The 15,072-nt window shown below is 45.3% G+C and overlaps 1 protein-coding gene across 4 annotated transcripts in view; it reads right to left on the minus strand.

The window, feature by feature from the left end:
• The window catches only part of ITPR1 (inositol 1,4,5-trisphosphate receptor type 1), a 122,570-nt gene that overhangs the window by 63,621 nt on the left and 43,877 nt on the right, over positions 1–15,072 (minus strand). For all 4 annotated transcript variants that reach the window (XM_088460820.1, XM_088460817.1, XM_088460819.1 and 1 more), the window contains exons 2-4: positions 4,196–4,245; positions 3,174–3,276; positions 2,379–2,449 (exon numbers count right to left, since the gene is read on the minus strand). In XM_088460820.1, coding sequence (XP_088316946.1) covers positions 2,379–2,449; positions 3,174–3,265 — 163 coding nt within the window. In that variant the 5' untranslated portion in view covers positions 3,266–3,276; positions 4,196–4,245. The remainder of the gene's footprint in view (positions 1–2,378; positions 2,450–3,173; positions 3,277–4,195; positions 4,246–15,072) is intronic.

Genomic DNA, 15,072 nt, shown 5'->3' on the forward strand with positions numbered 1-15,072 from the left:
CATGGTGGGGGGGTATATGTCAGGATTAAGCACCCCCCAGGAGGTTAGGGTCAGGCACCCTAAAGGAGGGTTAGGGTGTAGAATTAGGTTAGTTTATAACTTACCTTTAAGACAAATTGAGATTTCCTCAACCGTCAGCTGCCGGGATGTGAACCGCCGGCCATTCGGTAAATCATACCGAATGCCTATAGTTATGTATATTAGATATTAATTATATAAATATCCACATTCATCTGGGTTGATGCTTATTGGTGCCTTTTTATTGTACATCCTTGTGTACTAGCTTTTTTGCTATAAACTCAGCAGGTATAGAAGCAGAACCTCGTCCTGTTAGGGCTCCTCTGCAGGGATTGGGTATGAAATCCCGGCTGTCAAGATACAGACAGCGGTATCCAGACACCCATAGAGAAAAGTGGTAAGTAGTTATCCAACCCCTACCCTAACCACCCCCTTAGTGCCTAAACCCAACACTCCCTGCCCAGTGCCTAACCCTAACCTCCCCCCCCCTAGTGCCTAAACCCAACCGCCCCCTCCACGCACCCTAATCCTAACACTACCTCCCCCTAACACCCAGATACTTACCTTCGGGATGCCGGCGGTTGGAATACTGGTGCCGGGATCCCGACTGGTCAGGATTTCGGCACCGGTCTTCTGACAGTCGGCATCCCGCACGCCAGGATGCCAACTACATCCCCTCTGCAGGGCCAAAGTTAAAAGTGATTGTGTCTGTGCTCAGACCAGTAGTGGCCCACGGTCAGATTTACAGGATGGTCAGTGTGGCCCTCACTGGAATTCCTGGCATGAAGGCTGCAGTGTTTGGAGAACCTCCCCAGCCCAATGAAAAGCTTTCCGATAAGCTCCAGGGACATACAAGAAGCTCTTCATAATGTGGTTATTTAATAAAAAGTTAACTTTTATTTTGACCCCTTTTAACAGTACGAAGCAGCGTGACCCCCAGCAGATGTGAAGGGGTTAACCCTTTGTCATGCGAGGCTGATCCTGCCTGGGAATCCGAGGGCTGGCTGGGAACAGAGCAGGACGCTACAGAGCACTGCCCTTATTTGGTAAGTTAGCTGCCTTGGAGTGAGAGGGGGGAGAGAATGGATTCATGAGAGGATGCAGGATGAAACTTAGCATGGAGAAGGCCAGGTTCGAGGTTGCAAGGGGCAGGAGGGGAGGCAGAAGAGAATAAGGGGTCAGATCGCACAGGGGGAATTCATGTATATTTCTTTAGTATATAAATTATATTAATGCTACAGGGGGTAATAACCACAGTGGGGTCTTTAACCTACAAAACCTCCTGATGGACGGTAGGTGCAGAGCGGAAAAATTCCCGCCGTCGAGTCAAAGCTCCAAAGAGTTAGGGGATTTTCAGACTTGAAACCAGAACCCAGATTCCCCTGCTCGGTAATGACCCCGAGAAGTGGCTCATGGGTACTGAAGGAATTAGTAGAATTGAGGTTAATACATAGCACAGAGAAAAAGAAAAAAAAAAAAAAAAAAAAGTCAGCATTCTGTGCAGAGCTACCTAATCTGTGCACAAAGGGCCAGCTAACTCCTTCTGTGCCGGAGCGTTCCGACAGAGCCGCAGATTAATACACCCAGCCAACACAGCCGTGCTAGATAGCAAATGTGTGTACGGCAGGCGACCGGCCTCCTGGAATTAACCCTTTCCCAACCAAGACCAAATCCCCCCTCGGAAGTCGCCAAGGCAGCATTTAAGATGCTGGCACAGAAACCATCCGCCACCCACACACATCAACGCAATGCAGGATCTCTGCTAGAGGGTTTGTGAGAAAGGAGACTGGAAAAAACTGGGAAATCAATGCCAGCAAGAGGCGTGGGGAGGGCCCTGCTCCGAGACCTTTCCGTGTAGAGGAGAATGAGACCACTCAGGAGTTGTGCTTAGTATATAGTTCAACACGCTGGTATGTAAACTGCACAGCGTCTACAGGCGGAAACCATTGCATCAGGGAAAGTGGCTGCTTCCTCATCTCCATAGTCGGAGAAAACGCCGGGTACCTGACATTACAATAAAGGAGAGAGACGGGATGGAGAGGGGGAGAATCCCAGAGGGGAGAGAGACCAATCCAAAAAAAAAAAAAAAAAGCCCACTGAGCAATCTGCTTACATTAGTAGGAAATAGCTGCAGGAAAGCCCAGAGATGCAGGCAGGAGCCCAGGGGAGAGGGGGGTGGATGTGGATGAGAGGTGAGGGGACCTGGAGGGGAGGGAAAGTGCACAAACCAAGCACAGAAAAGGTTCTGCGGGGAAGTAACGGAGGTGTCACAGCACTGATCTCCCATATAGCCCTCAGGTTGCCCCCATGGTGGAGGCAGGAGAACAATTCGAAAGGTCTGAACCGGACTAACCACTCACCTCTGAACTTTTTGGGTGGGTTATTTAAATCGCCGGCTTCAGGCTGCACCACACATCTGTCATCCACCAAACTGCAGAAGGGAAAAAAATAAAAAATGAAATAAAATAAAAAAGTTAAAAGAACTCGGTTGGAGACTACAGAGAATATTGCGATACGGCAGGACCCAAAATAAAGTTTGCGCGCTGACTACATCCCCATTAACACTGCAGAACACCAACCACCATGTTATGCCAATCAGGACAGAAGCAAACTGGTTTAAAAAAAAAAAAAAAAAAAAAAAAAAAAGTCATATGTAAAATACAGATACGTCCACACTGGTCTTTGCTGCAGTAGCGCCAAACAGCCCCTCTCAGCACGCCAGGTCCCGGGAGACATTGCTAGCGTCTATTTTGATTCTTTTATTTGCCGAAAACGTGCTAGGACGCATCAGTGTACAGTGCCCATTAATTATGTGACACTTGTATATCTGTGTGCGACCGAGTTTTCTCCATCACCATGCGAATTGCTGTGAAGCTGCGGCCGCAGCTTTTTTTCACCCGCGTTCCACTTCCAGACTCAGTCGCACACAGATCTACAAGTGTCACATCAAATCAATCATCAGTCTGCAGTTATCCAAAATACCCCTGGTCCCAAGCACTTTGGATATGGGAGACTCAACCTGTACACTATAGTGAGCATTACACAGGTGTACGCCATAAAATATAGAGTCCTCTTTTGCACAGGCTAGCCCCCTATGTGATATGTTCCCCCCCCAACACCTGTGTAGAAGGCTTGCATCTGTAGTACAATCTCACCCCAGCGTGCTGATAAATCCATTCACAGACCCCTCCGCATACAGAGACACTATATCCCCCACGTGGAGAAAACTAGACATTTTGTCCGACATGTTTTGCGATCCTGAAAAAACAAAAAAACAAAACAGAAGTCAATGACCTGAGTGACATCTGCACCACGTGCCAGGAAACTTGCCGTCAGGACAAGATAAGCTATTGCAATTTTGATGACTCTGCCCCGCACAGTGCAGCACAATCTCCAATCAGTCTAGAACCCAATAGGTCTACACAAACACTTAATGAAAACAGGCTTGGCCTTTGTGCGTATACCAGGTTTTCCTTTGGCTGGGAAGCACGTTTCCATGCCCTAGTTGACACTTGCCTGTGTTAAATGCGGCCAAGTGTAGAGACCCGGATATTCAGTCTGACTTCTAAACAGCTGGATCAGTGGCCAATTTCGCCACTCACACGGGAGCGCCCACTATTTGAACTTCGACAACAGCACTTTTCTCTCAAACCTGTTACTTCAATTAGGCAGCCAAGCAGGGCCCTCAGCCGTTTTTAATAACCAGTCTGTAGCCGGCTTTACAGGACAGACATTTACAATGGGCAGAATTTTTACAGCGAGTTTCAAATGAATTAAGTCAAAACGTGGACAGGTTTTTACCAGTAGACTGATTAAAAAATAATAATATTGATGGCGAGTGGGTGCATGTATGGGATACATTATCCGGCCAAAAACCAGTTACTGGCAGCAGCAGCTCAGTCTCTGCCACGGAGTACTAGGGCTCCCTCCCCGATTCTAGGGTCAGCGGATCAGTGGCAAGGATGTAGTGCCCATGGCGGTACCATTTCCTGTACTCCTGTGCCAGTATACTACCACATTTATAAACTTGGACAATGAGGAGGCCACCCAAATACCACCACCAGCTTCAATGTGCCACACTCTTAATAGGCTTCTTGCCTAGACCCCAATACATAATGAAAGCAGGGACTTCCAGCTACAAAACTGAAAAAGGGTCCTATAGACTGAGGATACACACCTGGAGCTCCCTCGGGTCAGGAATGAAGCGTCAGACTGGCAGCTATCACTCTAGAAAACAAAAAGGTGAAATAAAATATATATAAATATTGTTTGCAGGTCTGCACAAAGCAGGGACTTCACTATGGGAGAACCTAAACATCTATGCACCTGATCTACAGCTAGTGCCACTTACCTGAATCCCTGCAGAGGATTTACTTATGCCACCATTATAACACCCAAACTTTTATTTCTATAGTGTACTCTCCCTCCCTTCCAACTTTAACTCCATTGCTGCAGGAGACTTTAAGAAGCTTAGACCAGAGGTTCTCAACCACTATCCTCAAGCACCACTCACAGGTCATGTTTTACGGATTTTGTGTGTCTGTGGAAGCCGGTCGGATAATTACTGGCCAAGCAAAAAGAGATGACCTGTGCATGATTAAAGACACCCACAAAACATGACCTGTTGGTGGTACTTTATACTTCCTCCTTATGCCAGGAGTTCTCAACACCTAATGCTAAAGTTCTAGAGCACGGGTATTCCACATGCAGCCTACCACCTGCTGTGTATCTACATATCCCAGCATGCTCTGCCACAGTTTTGCCTTTAGGCCATGCTGGGATGTGTAGTTCCCCAGCAGCTGGAGGGCTACATTTTGAATATCCCCTTTTCTAGAGTAATAACTGATTTTTAGCTGTACTCTGCATTCAACAGTTTCCATTTAGGTGGGGATAAAGACACACACACACACACACACACACACACACAGATGTGGTCTAGCCGCATAAAGCCGCTAAACCCATCTAGAGTCCTAGTTTAGGTGCCCAAACTAATGCCGGGTACACACTAGACGATAGGTCATCCGATCCGGCTGGATTGAACGACCAATCGGGCCCATAGTCTAGTGTGTACCCTCAATGTCACTGACGATGCGCGCTCCCTGTTATAGTCAGAAATATCGCCAGTCGGATCCGCATGCAGGTGCGACATAGTAAGAGAGGGCCATGCTGCCAAACGCAGCATGGCCTCCGCGCTGTCACTCCCGACATCAGCAACTCTTTATACACTTGCCTATGCCAATACCTCCGACAAGTCCGGTTGCCCGATAGCTCGGCTGGGTACACTTCGTTAGATGTGTACCCAGCTTAAGGACTTTACATTTTTTCTCGCCCTCCCCTCCGGAGGCTGCGAGTAAAATAATGTGGCTGTGGCTAGCGGTCATCTGATCGGAGCAACAATTGAATTGCTCTGATAGACGCCCAGCGTCAACAATTAAATCCCCCTCCCCAGGATCAATTTCTAATCCCCCCCATAGGATAAATTTCTATGTACAAGTCGCAGTTTCAATTACACTCCTTTAAGCCTTAGAAGGAAATCAAACTGTTTTTCCAGAAGACTTGTAAGGTTACATGTTAGGTTTCTAGATTATAGAAGGGTCAAACTCATTCCTCTCCCAATGCACTTGCAGACCACAAATATTCTATGTTTGTCCTCAGACATACAAGATGTGAAATCTGTAAATACTACAGGAATATTTCTCTCCCCACCCCATTTACCACAAAACTCTTTCCCTGCATACAAAGCTATGAAAACACTTAAAATGGTGTTGCACTAATGTTCATATACATACAGTCAGGTGCATAAATATTGGGACATTGACAGAATTTTCATATTTTGGCCTCTATTCACCTCCACAATGGTTTTGAAATGAAACAAACAAGATGTGCTTTAACTGCAGACTTTCAGATTTAATTTCAGGGTAATTACAGCCAAATCAGGTGAACGGTGTAGGAATTACAACGGTTTCTATATGTGCCTCCCACTTTTTAAGGGGCCAAAAGTAATGGGACTATCAACTCAAAAGCTATTTCATGGACAGGTGTGGGCTATGCCCTCATTATTTCATTATTAATTAAGCAGGTAAAAGGTCTGGAGTTGATTCTAGGTGTGACATTTGCATTTGGAATCAGTTGCTGTCGACTCTCAATATGAGATCCAAAGAGCTGTCACCATCAGTGAAGCAAGCCATCATTAGGCTGAAAAATGAAAACAAACCCATCAGAGATTGCAAAAACATTAGGTGTGGCCAAATTAACTGTTTGGAACATTCTTAAAAAGAAAGAACGCACTGGAGAGCTCAGCAACACCAAAAGACCCGGAAGACCACGGAAAACAACTGTGGTGGATGACAAAAGAATTATTTCCCTGGTGAAGAAAAACCCCTTCACAACAGTTGGCCAAATCAAGAACACTCTCCAGGAGGTAGGTGTATATGTGTCAAAGTCAACAATCAAGAGAAGACTTCACAAGAGTGAATATAGAGGGTTCACCACAAAATGTAAACCATTGGTGAGCCACAAAAACAGGAAGACCAGCTTAGAGAGTTTGCCAAACAACATCTAAAAAAGCCATTACAGTTCTGGAACAACATCCTATGGACAGATGAGACAAAGATCAACTTGTACCAGAGTGATGGGAAGAGAAGAGTATGGAGAAGGAAAGGAACTGCTTATGATCCAAAACATACCACCTCATCAGTGAAGCATGGTGGTGGTAGTGTCATGGCGTGGCCATGTATGGCTGCCAATGGAACTGGTTCTCTTGTATTTATTGATGATGTGACTGCTGACAAAAGTAGCAGAATGAATTCTGAAGTGTTTCGGGCAATATTATATGCTCATTCAGTCAAATGCTTCAGAACTCATTGGACGGCGCTTCACAGTGCAGATGGACAATGACCCGAAGCATCTTGCAAAAGCAACCAAAGACTTTAAGGCTAAAAAGTGGAATGTTATGCAATGGCCAAGTCAATCCCCTGACATGCATCCGATTGAGCATGCATTTCACTTGATGAAGACAAAACTGAAGGGAAAATGCCCCAAGAACAAGCAGGAACTGAAGACATTTGCAGTAGAGGCCTGGCAGAGCATCACCAGGGATGAAACCCAGCGTCTGGTGATGTCTATGCGTTCCAGACTTCAGGCTGTAATTGCCTGCAAAGGATTTGCAACAAAGTATTAAAAAGTGAAAGTTAGATTTAGGATTGTTTAGTTTGTCCCATTACTTTTGGCCCCTTAAAAAGTGGGAGGCACATATAGAAACCGTTGTAATTCCTACACCGTTCACCTGAGTTGGATGTAATTACCCTCAAATTAAATCTGAAAGTCTGCAGTTAAATCACATCTTGTTTGTTTCATTTCAAAGCCATTGTGGTGGTGAATAGGCCAAAATATGAAAATTCTGACTAATATATATATATATATATATATATATATATATATATTTTTTTTTTTTTTATTATAAAACTTGACATTTCAGAAATAAAAAACCAAGATGCCGACATAGAGTAATATATGTAGAAAAATTCAATATTATATTATACACAAATTTATATTGTAATAAGGTCAGGGTAGCAGGTTCCTCTCCTGGGGTAGACTTACACCATCTCACACACAGAAGCCAGGAAACAGCACTCCAGTGATGGATTTTCGTACAAGCTGGTCGGTGCCAGTTTTTATTGTGCAATGTCAATAATCAAAGAAACAAAAACATAAAATAAACCCTAGCCCGGCTGGGCACTAGACAGAAAGATCCCTCACTAACAGAACACTAAATAAATCCCCGTCCACAGTACCTTCTGGTTTGTAGCCAGTAGTGTCTCAGAGCAAGCAAACCTGCGAGCCTGCTCTCCCAGGTATGAGACCCTCAGCCCTAACTAAACCCAGCATAAATCAGCCAATCCCAGGTGCAAGCCCTAATGAGCCTGCTACCAGGCTGAAAGGCCCAACACCTGGAGTGACCTGTGGATGGAGCCCTCCCTCTTCTCACATCCACATCCGCAGGACCCATTCCGGATTTTCACAGAAGCAGACATTACTAGTCTGCTTTATCCAACAGATTACATACATACATACAATTCCTGCTAGGCTGTTTTAGTGGGGCACGGCACCCTGCCCTCCTCCTGGAGGGCAAAAAGCTCCCTACCTCACAGCCTGCGAGTGCCGTCTTCACCCGTGGGTAGCAGTGTCCCGCGGGTGGTGAAATGTGCAGTGACCCAGTCACCACCGGTGAATAGACGCCGGGCACATGCGCCCGACATCTGTTCTCACTGTCAGCAGCGCTTGGAGGCTGCCCGGCGTGTCCTTAAGTGCCAGGCACGCCCCCAAGAGTGACGCATCTTATAGACATGCCCCCTTTTCAATTGTCACGCCCCTTTTTGGGTGCACCAGTGCCTTCTCTAGCTCCGGCGCTGTGCCTGCCGCCGGAGCTAGAGTGAACACTATATAGGACACACACACAAAATAAAGAATTCAAAATCATGCATAGACAATAGGCCTTAATGAAGACCAAGAATAAAAACCTTATGTAAATGTATAAATTACTGACTGGTCAGTATAAAAGTAAATCAATCTTAAACTAGATCAAGATCACAGTTCTCACCGGACTTCTATATAGAGTCTTTCAGTTCTGGAGTAATCAGACTTTCATGTCTGTGATAACGGAGGGTTTGGTAGAATAGCTGTGTTTTGTAGCGATGAAATAAAGAGTCCTGGTCTGCAGGCACCCTGACGTTCCCAGCTTCTGCAGCAATAATTCAGTCAGCTTGTGACTGCCTGTTTTTATGGGACTTTACCTTTGCATACAGCAAACCAATAACCGCTTGTTAAAGCTGAACCAACAACTTGGAAGAATGTCCGGCAAGGTAAGTTGCAGGTACCCTTGACTGATAAAGCCTCAGAAGGAAGCAAAACTAAAAAGGGCATAGGTTCTGAGCCAGCAGCTACTATACCAAACCCTCCGTCATCACAGACATGAAAGTCTGATTACTCAGGAATGAAAGACTCAATATACAAGTCCGGTGAGAACTGTGATCTTTATATAAATATTATAAGATTGATTTACTTTATACTGACCAGTCAGTAATTTATACATTTTTTTTTTTTTTTAATTCTTGATCTTCATTAAGACTTATTGTCTACGCAATATATAAATATTATATATATTGTGATAGGATCACTGGTAAAAGTGGTCTGTGGCAGGTACATTTGTCCCAGATTCCTGTCTTTTGTGTTTTAAACCCCCAGGAGAAAGTCTGCAGTGTAGCAGGCTTGAGTCTCGACTTTTTAAAAAGCCGGTTTGGGACCTGGGGGTTGTGGATGAGAGGAGAGGGAGGGCTCCACCCACGGCCACTCCAGGTTTTGGTTCTCGCAGCCTGGTAACAGGCTTGTTAGGGTTTCCACCTGAGAGTGGCCAATATAAGCTTAGTTTGTTTAGGGCTGAGTGTCTCACCTGGGAGAGCAGACAGAGTTTGCTCAGAGACACTTGAAAACCTATCCGTGAGTGTTGTGCTGTGCCTTGGTTGCTGGTGAGGGCATTAGGCCCTGCCAGGTTCTGGTAGTGAGGGAACTACCTGTGAAGTTAGTGCCCCGACAGGGCTAGGATTTATGTTTATGTTTTCTTTATGTTACTTCTGACATTGTACAATAAAGACTGTCGCCGACCAGCTTGTACTCAAATCCAGACTGGCGTACGGTTTCCCAGCGTGTGTGTGTGTGTGTGTGTGTGTGTGTGTGTGTGTGTGTGTGTGTGTGTGTGTAAGGAAGGAGCCCTCTACCCAGGAAAGGGACCCCCTAACCTGACTGTCACACATATACACACACACACACACACACACATTTCTGAAAAGATACTAGATTGGAGTCTTTGTTTTTTATTTCTGACAAGTTTATTATATATGTATGAACATTAGCGCAACACCATTTAAGCGTTTTATAGTTTTTTAAAAACTTTTTTTGGACAGTGGTTTTAGTGGGTATACACAAACCCACAGGCAGAGTGAATTGAAAGGCTTTATAATGTCATAGCGCAAATCTAACATTACTTTGTACATATGGCTTATTTCCGCTGTTCTTTTTCTTACTCTCCAATAGGAGGATATACATATTTCACTAGGACCATTGTATTTTAGAGCCGGCTATTAATCAGCGATTTTTTTTATTATCCCACTGAGATATTTGTGCTGGATTTATAACCATCGGTTTTAAACACTTTTTGTAGCAACGCAGTCTCGGCTGATGTGCAATATGACTGATGCACACCTGCCTCCTGCGCCAATTATACAGCGCTACGTCAGTTTGCAGTAGACACATTGCCCTTACGTTTGAGTGGGTGTCCTGGAAAAAAAAACACAGCGCTAGTTTTTTTAATGCATTTGTAGTGATTAAACCTCGCTTACTGGCAAAGCACAACGATTTCACAATAGCCTCACCCGCCATGGTACCCGCACATGAGCGAGAGAAGGAATATGTCAGGATCAGACTGGTGTTAAGCCATCCATAAGCTCCGATTGGTACATATTACCAGTACACATTAAGGCTGGGAACCCATAGGGGTGCACGATGCGGCTATGTAGCAGTTTTACTTGGTTTGGGAGGTCATTGATGGCTGCCGCACTCTTCAGTTGGACCAATTTTGAGTCGCATGAAATGCCGTCGCAATTACGGCGGTTTTCTGCCATTGGACGTCCCATGCACAGTTACACTTTTGCAGAATGAAGTGCAACAGAGAAATCAGTCCGAGTTCGTTTAAAGTGAATTAGGGTTGTATATCTGGCAAGTGTCCGGCTTCACATAAATATGGATTAACACAACCTAGTAACACAGAAGAGGGTATGGAAACAGTTATGTCGATATACTTTACCTGCCTTGATAGATTAGCTGCAGGAGTCCAGCAGGAAGCTCGCAGCTAACTGGGGGGGGGGGCATAAATACACAGCTATAGTCACATTGCTGCTCACTACAAATGTAGACGGCTTGAAGAGGGACTATATTTGTTTATGCTCGGTGATAACTTGGAATTCAGAAAACAAATTGCGTTTTTGCCATCTGTGACATGCACACATTTTTGTGCCAGGGGATTAAAAAAAAAAAAAAAAAAAACCACATTAGAGGGAAAGTTATTACCTTTTTATATAGTGAGTGTGTTATATAGACATACACAAGAGATGAGCTGCTTCGGTTCTCCAGGAATCAGACACACCCAAATTTCGGCGATCCAGGACGCAGCTTGGATCTCCCTGCCCCAGATCCCTAATTGAGGCAAAACCTAGTGATCCCGCTGTCGGATCTCGAGGTTTTGCCTCGAGCGGCCATTTTACGTAGTCCCATTAAATTAATGCGAGAGAGCCATCTGTCACGGCTCTTAGCCAATCAGCGTTAAGCCCATTGAATTCAACGGGCGCAGAAAGGTAGGTAGATGCGGCCCACCCACCTTGCTGTCACCAGTTCCCCCCCCACGCTGCTGACATCCTGCATTGAGGACACCACCGGCACATATGCACTGCAGACACCGCCAGGACCCCCACACTGAGAACACTGCTGGCACCCACACTCGGCATCGAGGACACTGCCAGCACCCAGCCCCACGTACTGAGGACAGTCAGCAACCCCACACTGCCGGCCGCTCTGCCGACACCACGTACTGCGGACACTTGCACTGCTGCCACTCCCACACACAGAGGGCATCCACGCACTGCCGACACTGTCAGCACCCCTGCACTAAGGACACCGCCGGGACCCCTGCTCTGCCGACACAGTAAATGCACTATTGGTGTATCCAACCCACACTATATAATACACTGTACCCTGCACTGTATTCAACCCACACTATATAATACACTGTACCCTGCACTGTATTCAACTCACACTATTAGACCTGCACTGTATCCAACACTATCTTACCTGCACTGCATCCGACCCACACTGTACCCTGCACTGTATCCGACCCGCAGGTACGGAGCACTGTTTTTAATGGTTGGGGAGATTTTGGGGAACTGCTCAACAAAAAGGCCGATTGATCAAAAAAAAAAAAACGCCTAAAATAGCAATTAACAATTTATGAAAGAAAATAAATACTGATCCAAACAATGAATTTGGTTGAGGAGGAAGGAGGACTGCAAGGGCTTTGCATACAACTGGCCTGTATGGGAGGACGGCTAGGAGGAGGCCCTTACTGAAGATATACCACATAGCCGGTCTGTAGTTTGCCAGAACGCATCAGAGACCCAGCTAAAATGTGGGATAGAGTTTTGTGATCAGATTTAAAAAAATAAATAAATAAAAAAAGAAAATGGAACAATTTGACCTCAATTCAGGATGCCATGTGTAGCGCAAACCTAACATTGCCCTTTCCCCAGCAAATGCCAACCCAACAGTGAAGTTTTGGGGGTGGCAACATGCTGTGGGGACTGGGCAGCTTTTTAAAACTGCAGGACGAAAGGAGGGTGTATAGTATGCCAACTTAAGAGTTATTACAGCAAACCATTATAATAGAGAGACTAAAAAGGTGCGGGTACACTAAACTAGATATTTTGGACGACTTTGACACATCGGAACGACAAATAGTGTAAAATGGGTCTAAATCTTTAGAATCTACTCACGATAACTTTGCAGATACGCATCCCCGCGGGTAGTACATCGCATAGTCAGGTCTTACCTACAGCAGCCAAGATCTGCCAGTCCCGTTAACAAGATTAAGGTCGTTGGTCAGATTGGACAGTTTATTCAAGTTATCGGTTGTCTGGGAGTTCAAGGGAAATCATTGACGACATCTTTTGCGAGTTGTCTAGTGTGCAGGCACCTTAACTGTTTGCAATAAAACTACTGTCTGGAACGATCTGTGTAAAGGGCAATGGTAATACAGACACTTGGTATATACCAATACAATGAAGAAATGTTGGGCACTGCAAAAAAAATAAAAATAAATAAGTCTTCCACACAGAGGACAGCCACAGAGCACCCAGGTTTGTTTTGAAACTGCCAAATGGAGAGGGAGGGGGCAATAAACGGTATGCAATCGGGAAGCCGACTGCCTAAATACCGGCAGCTGGCTTCCCTACTGTCCTATCCCGGCAAGGGTGAAATGCCGGGTGTCTAGATGTAGACGCCCGCATTTTCCCGTCGCCGGGAGACCGGCACCTGGCATCCCGATCGTAGGGGGGGGGGGGGGGGGGCGAGGGTTAGGTTTAGGGCTCTCGGTGGGGACTTAGGGTTAGGCACCCCCCCCCCCCCGGGAGAGTTAGGTGCCCGCAGGGGGGGGGGGGGGGTACTTGGGAAGGGTAGATACTCACCTATCCTAAGAAGGGTTGGGGTTAGGTTAGTAGATACTCACCTATCCACGACTGGGATTTCCAGCGCTGTCGGGCTTCCGCTGCTTCGAACTCTGCTCATGTCGGGCTGCCGCTGACGGGAATCGAACCACCGGCCATGCGGCCGGCGGTATTTCATACCCATTCCCAATAAACCCCAAACCACAAGTCTGTAGCATCACCTTCACAACCAATCCAATTCCTGATACCTATTGCACAGTCGAAAGATAAAAAAAACAAAAAAAAGTCTCACAAATCTCTAGAGGGGTCATAGGCAACCGAATGTATCAATGTTAAAGCAGCATTGCTGACTTATCGCCAACAGAACAGGATATTTATAGACATAGTAAAAAAAAAAAAAAAAAAAAAGCAAGAGACCTAAACCGCCAATGTTAGATGGATTTATCCAAATCTGGAATAAATTATTCATCACAGCCTGTGAGCAGGACAATGGTTATTGCCAGTGGTTTCAACTTTTAGCTCCAGTGAAATTTACAGAATAAATCATTTAACCCTGATATGCCCTGTAACATCTGTCCAACATGTGCACCACCAACTCCACCCAAATGGTTCGTTACCCTGCCCATTCCTGAAACCCCCCCCCCCAGAGAAATTGAATCATTATAATAACCATTTGACCTACAAATATTTATTACATCAACATATTTGGCACAACCCATATAAAGACTTGGGCAGAGCTACTTTACAACATGAAGCCTTGCTAAGAGAGTAGTCAAACCTTCTTCAACTACTAGATTAATGGAAGAATAATGACTTCCATACTGAAGAGAGACCACACCACACACAGCTGCCTTGTGCATTTTTGGGCTGGTTCCATACAAGATACTGGGGGAAATATTCACTTCTCCATTCTTTAGAAGGTGTTGATACAAGAGGAGAATTTGCCCTAGTAATCAGCTTCCACCTATCATTTTATCAGTCTATCAAACCAAATGTGTTGACTCACTGATAAACGCCGAGGCCAAACCCCTGGACCTAGAAACATGAAAATCGTTTAGGTACCCACTAAGAAGGGAATTTTCAAAATGCTACTCCTAAAGGGGGTGAAAAGGGCTAAAATGTTCTCCCTATGTGCAATGTCCTGTCTGGCTGTCTCATTGTGGCTGTAGCACACATCAATAGTCAAAACACCAACTGTCACCCCAAGTGCTGCCAAACATCACTGGCAGTTGGTGTATCTCCCCTATTTGTATAGTGAGGGAAGGGAATGTGTTACTACAGAGGTGAGGTAGGGGGAACGTCAAATGCGTTACCATGGGGTGATTGAAGTGATTGTGTCACAACACACAGGTGAAGGGTAATGTATTACTCCAGAGGTGAGGGAGGGTAATGCGTTATAACAGGTGTGAGTGAGGGATTGTATTTCTACAAAAGGCGAGGGAGGGAAAGGAGTTACTGCAGAGGTTAGGGAGTGGAATGTGTTCGTACACAGGCGAGGGAAAGTATAGTAATGCATCACTACCTCTAATAGTAAGACAGTAGAGGTAAAGGATTAATGTGTTACTGGAGTGGAGTTGGAAAGCGTAAATATCTAAAGTCTAAAACCAGGTATATCAGCTATTAGAATATACTTGTTAAATGCTACCTCAAAGTTGATGGGTTGCTATGGACAACTTTTCCAGTCTTTAGCACGCAGTAGGGGAAATCAAGCCTTCAAGTTACATTGGAGAATCAGATAATATGCAGAAGGATATATGGTCAATATAGGAATAGCTAACAAGCTTTACAT

Source organism: Taudactylus pleione, unplaced genomic scaffold, assembly GCF_031769625.1.
Source record: "Taudactylus pleione unplaced genomic scaffold, aTauple2 ptg000986l, whole genome shotgun sequence".
Classification (NCBI taxonomy): Eukaryota; Metazoa; Chordata; class Amphibia; order Anura; family Myobatrachidae; genus Taudactylus; species Taudactylus pleione.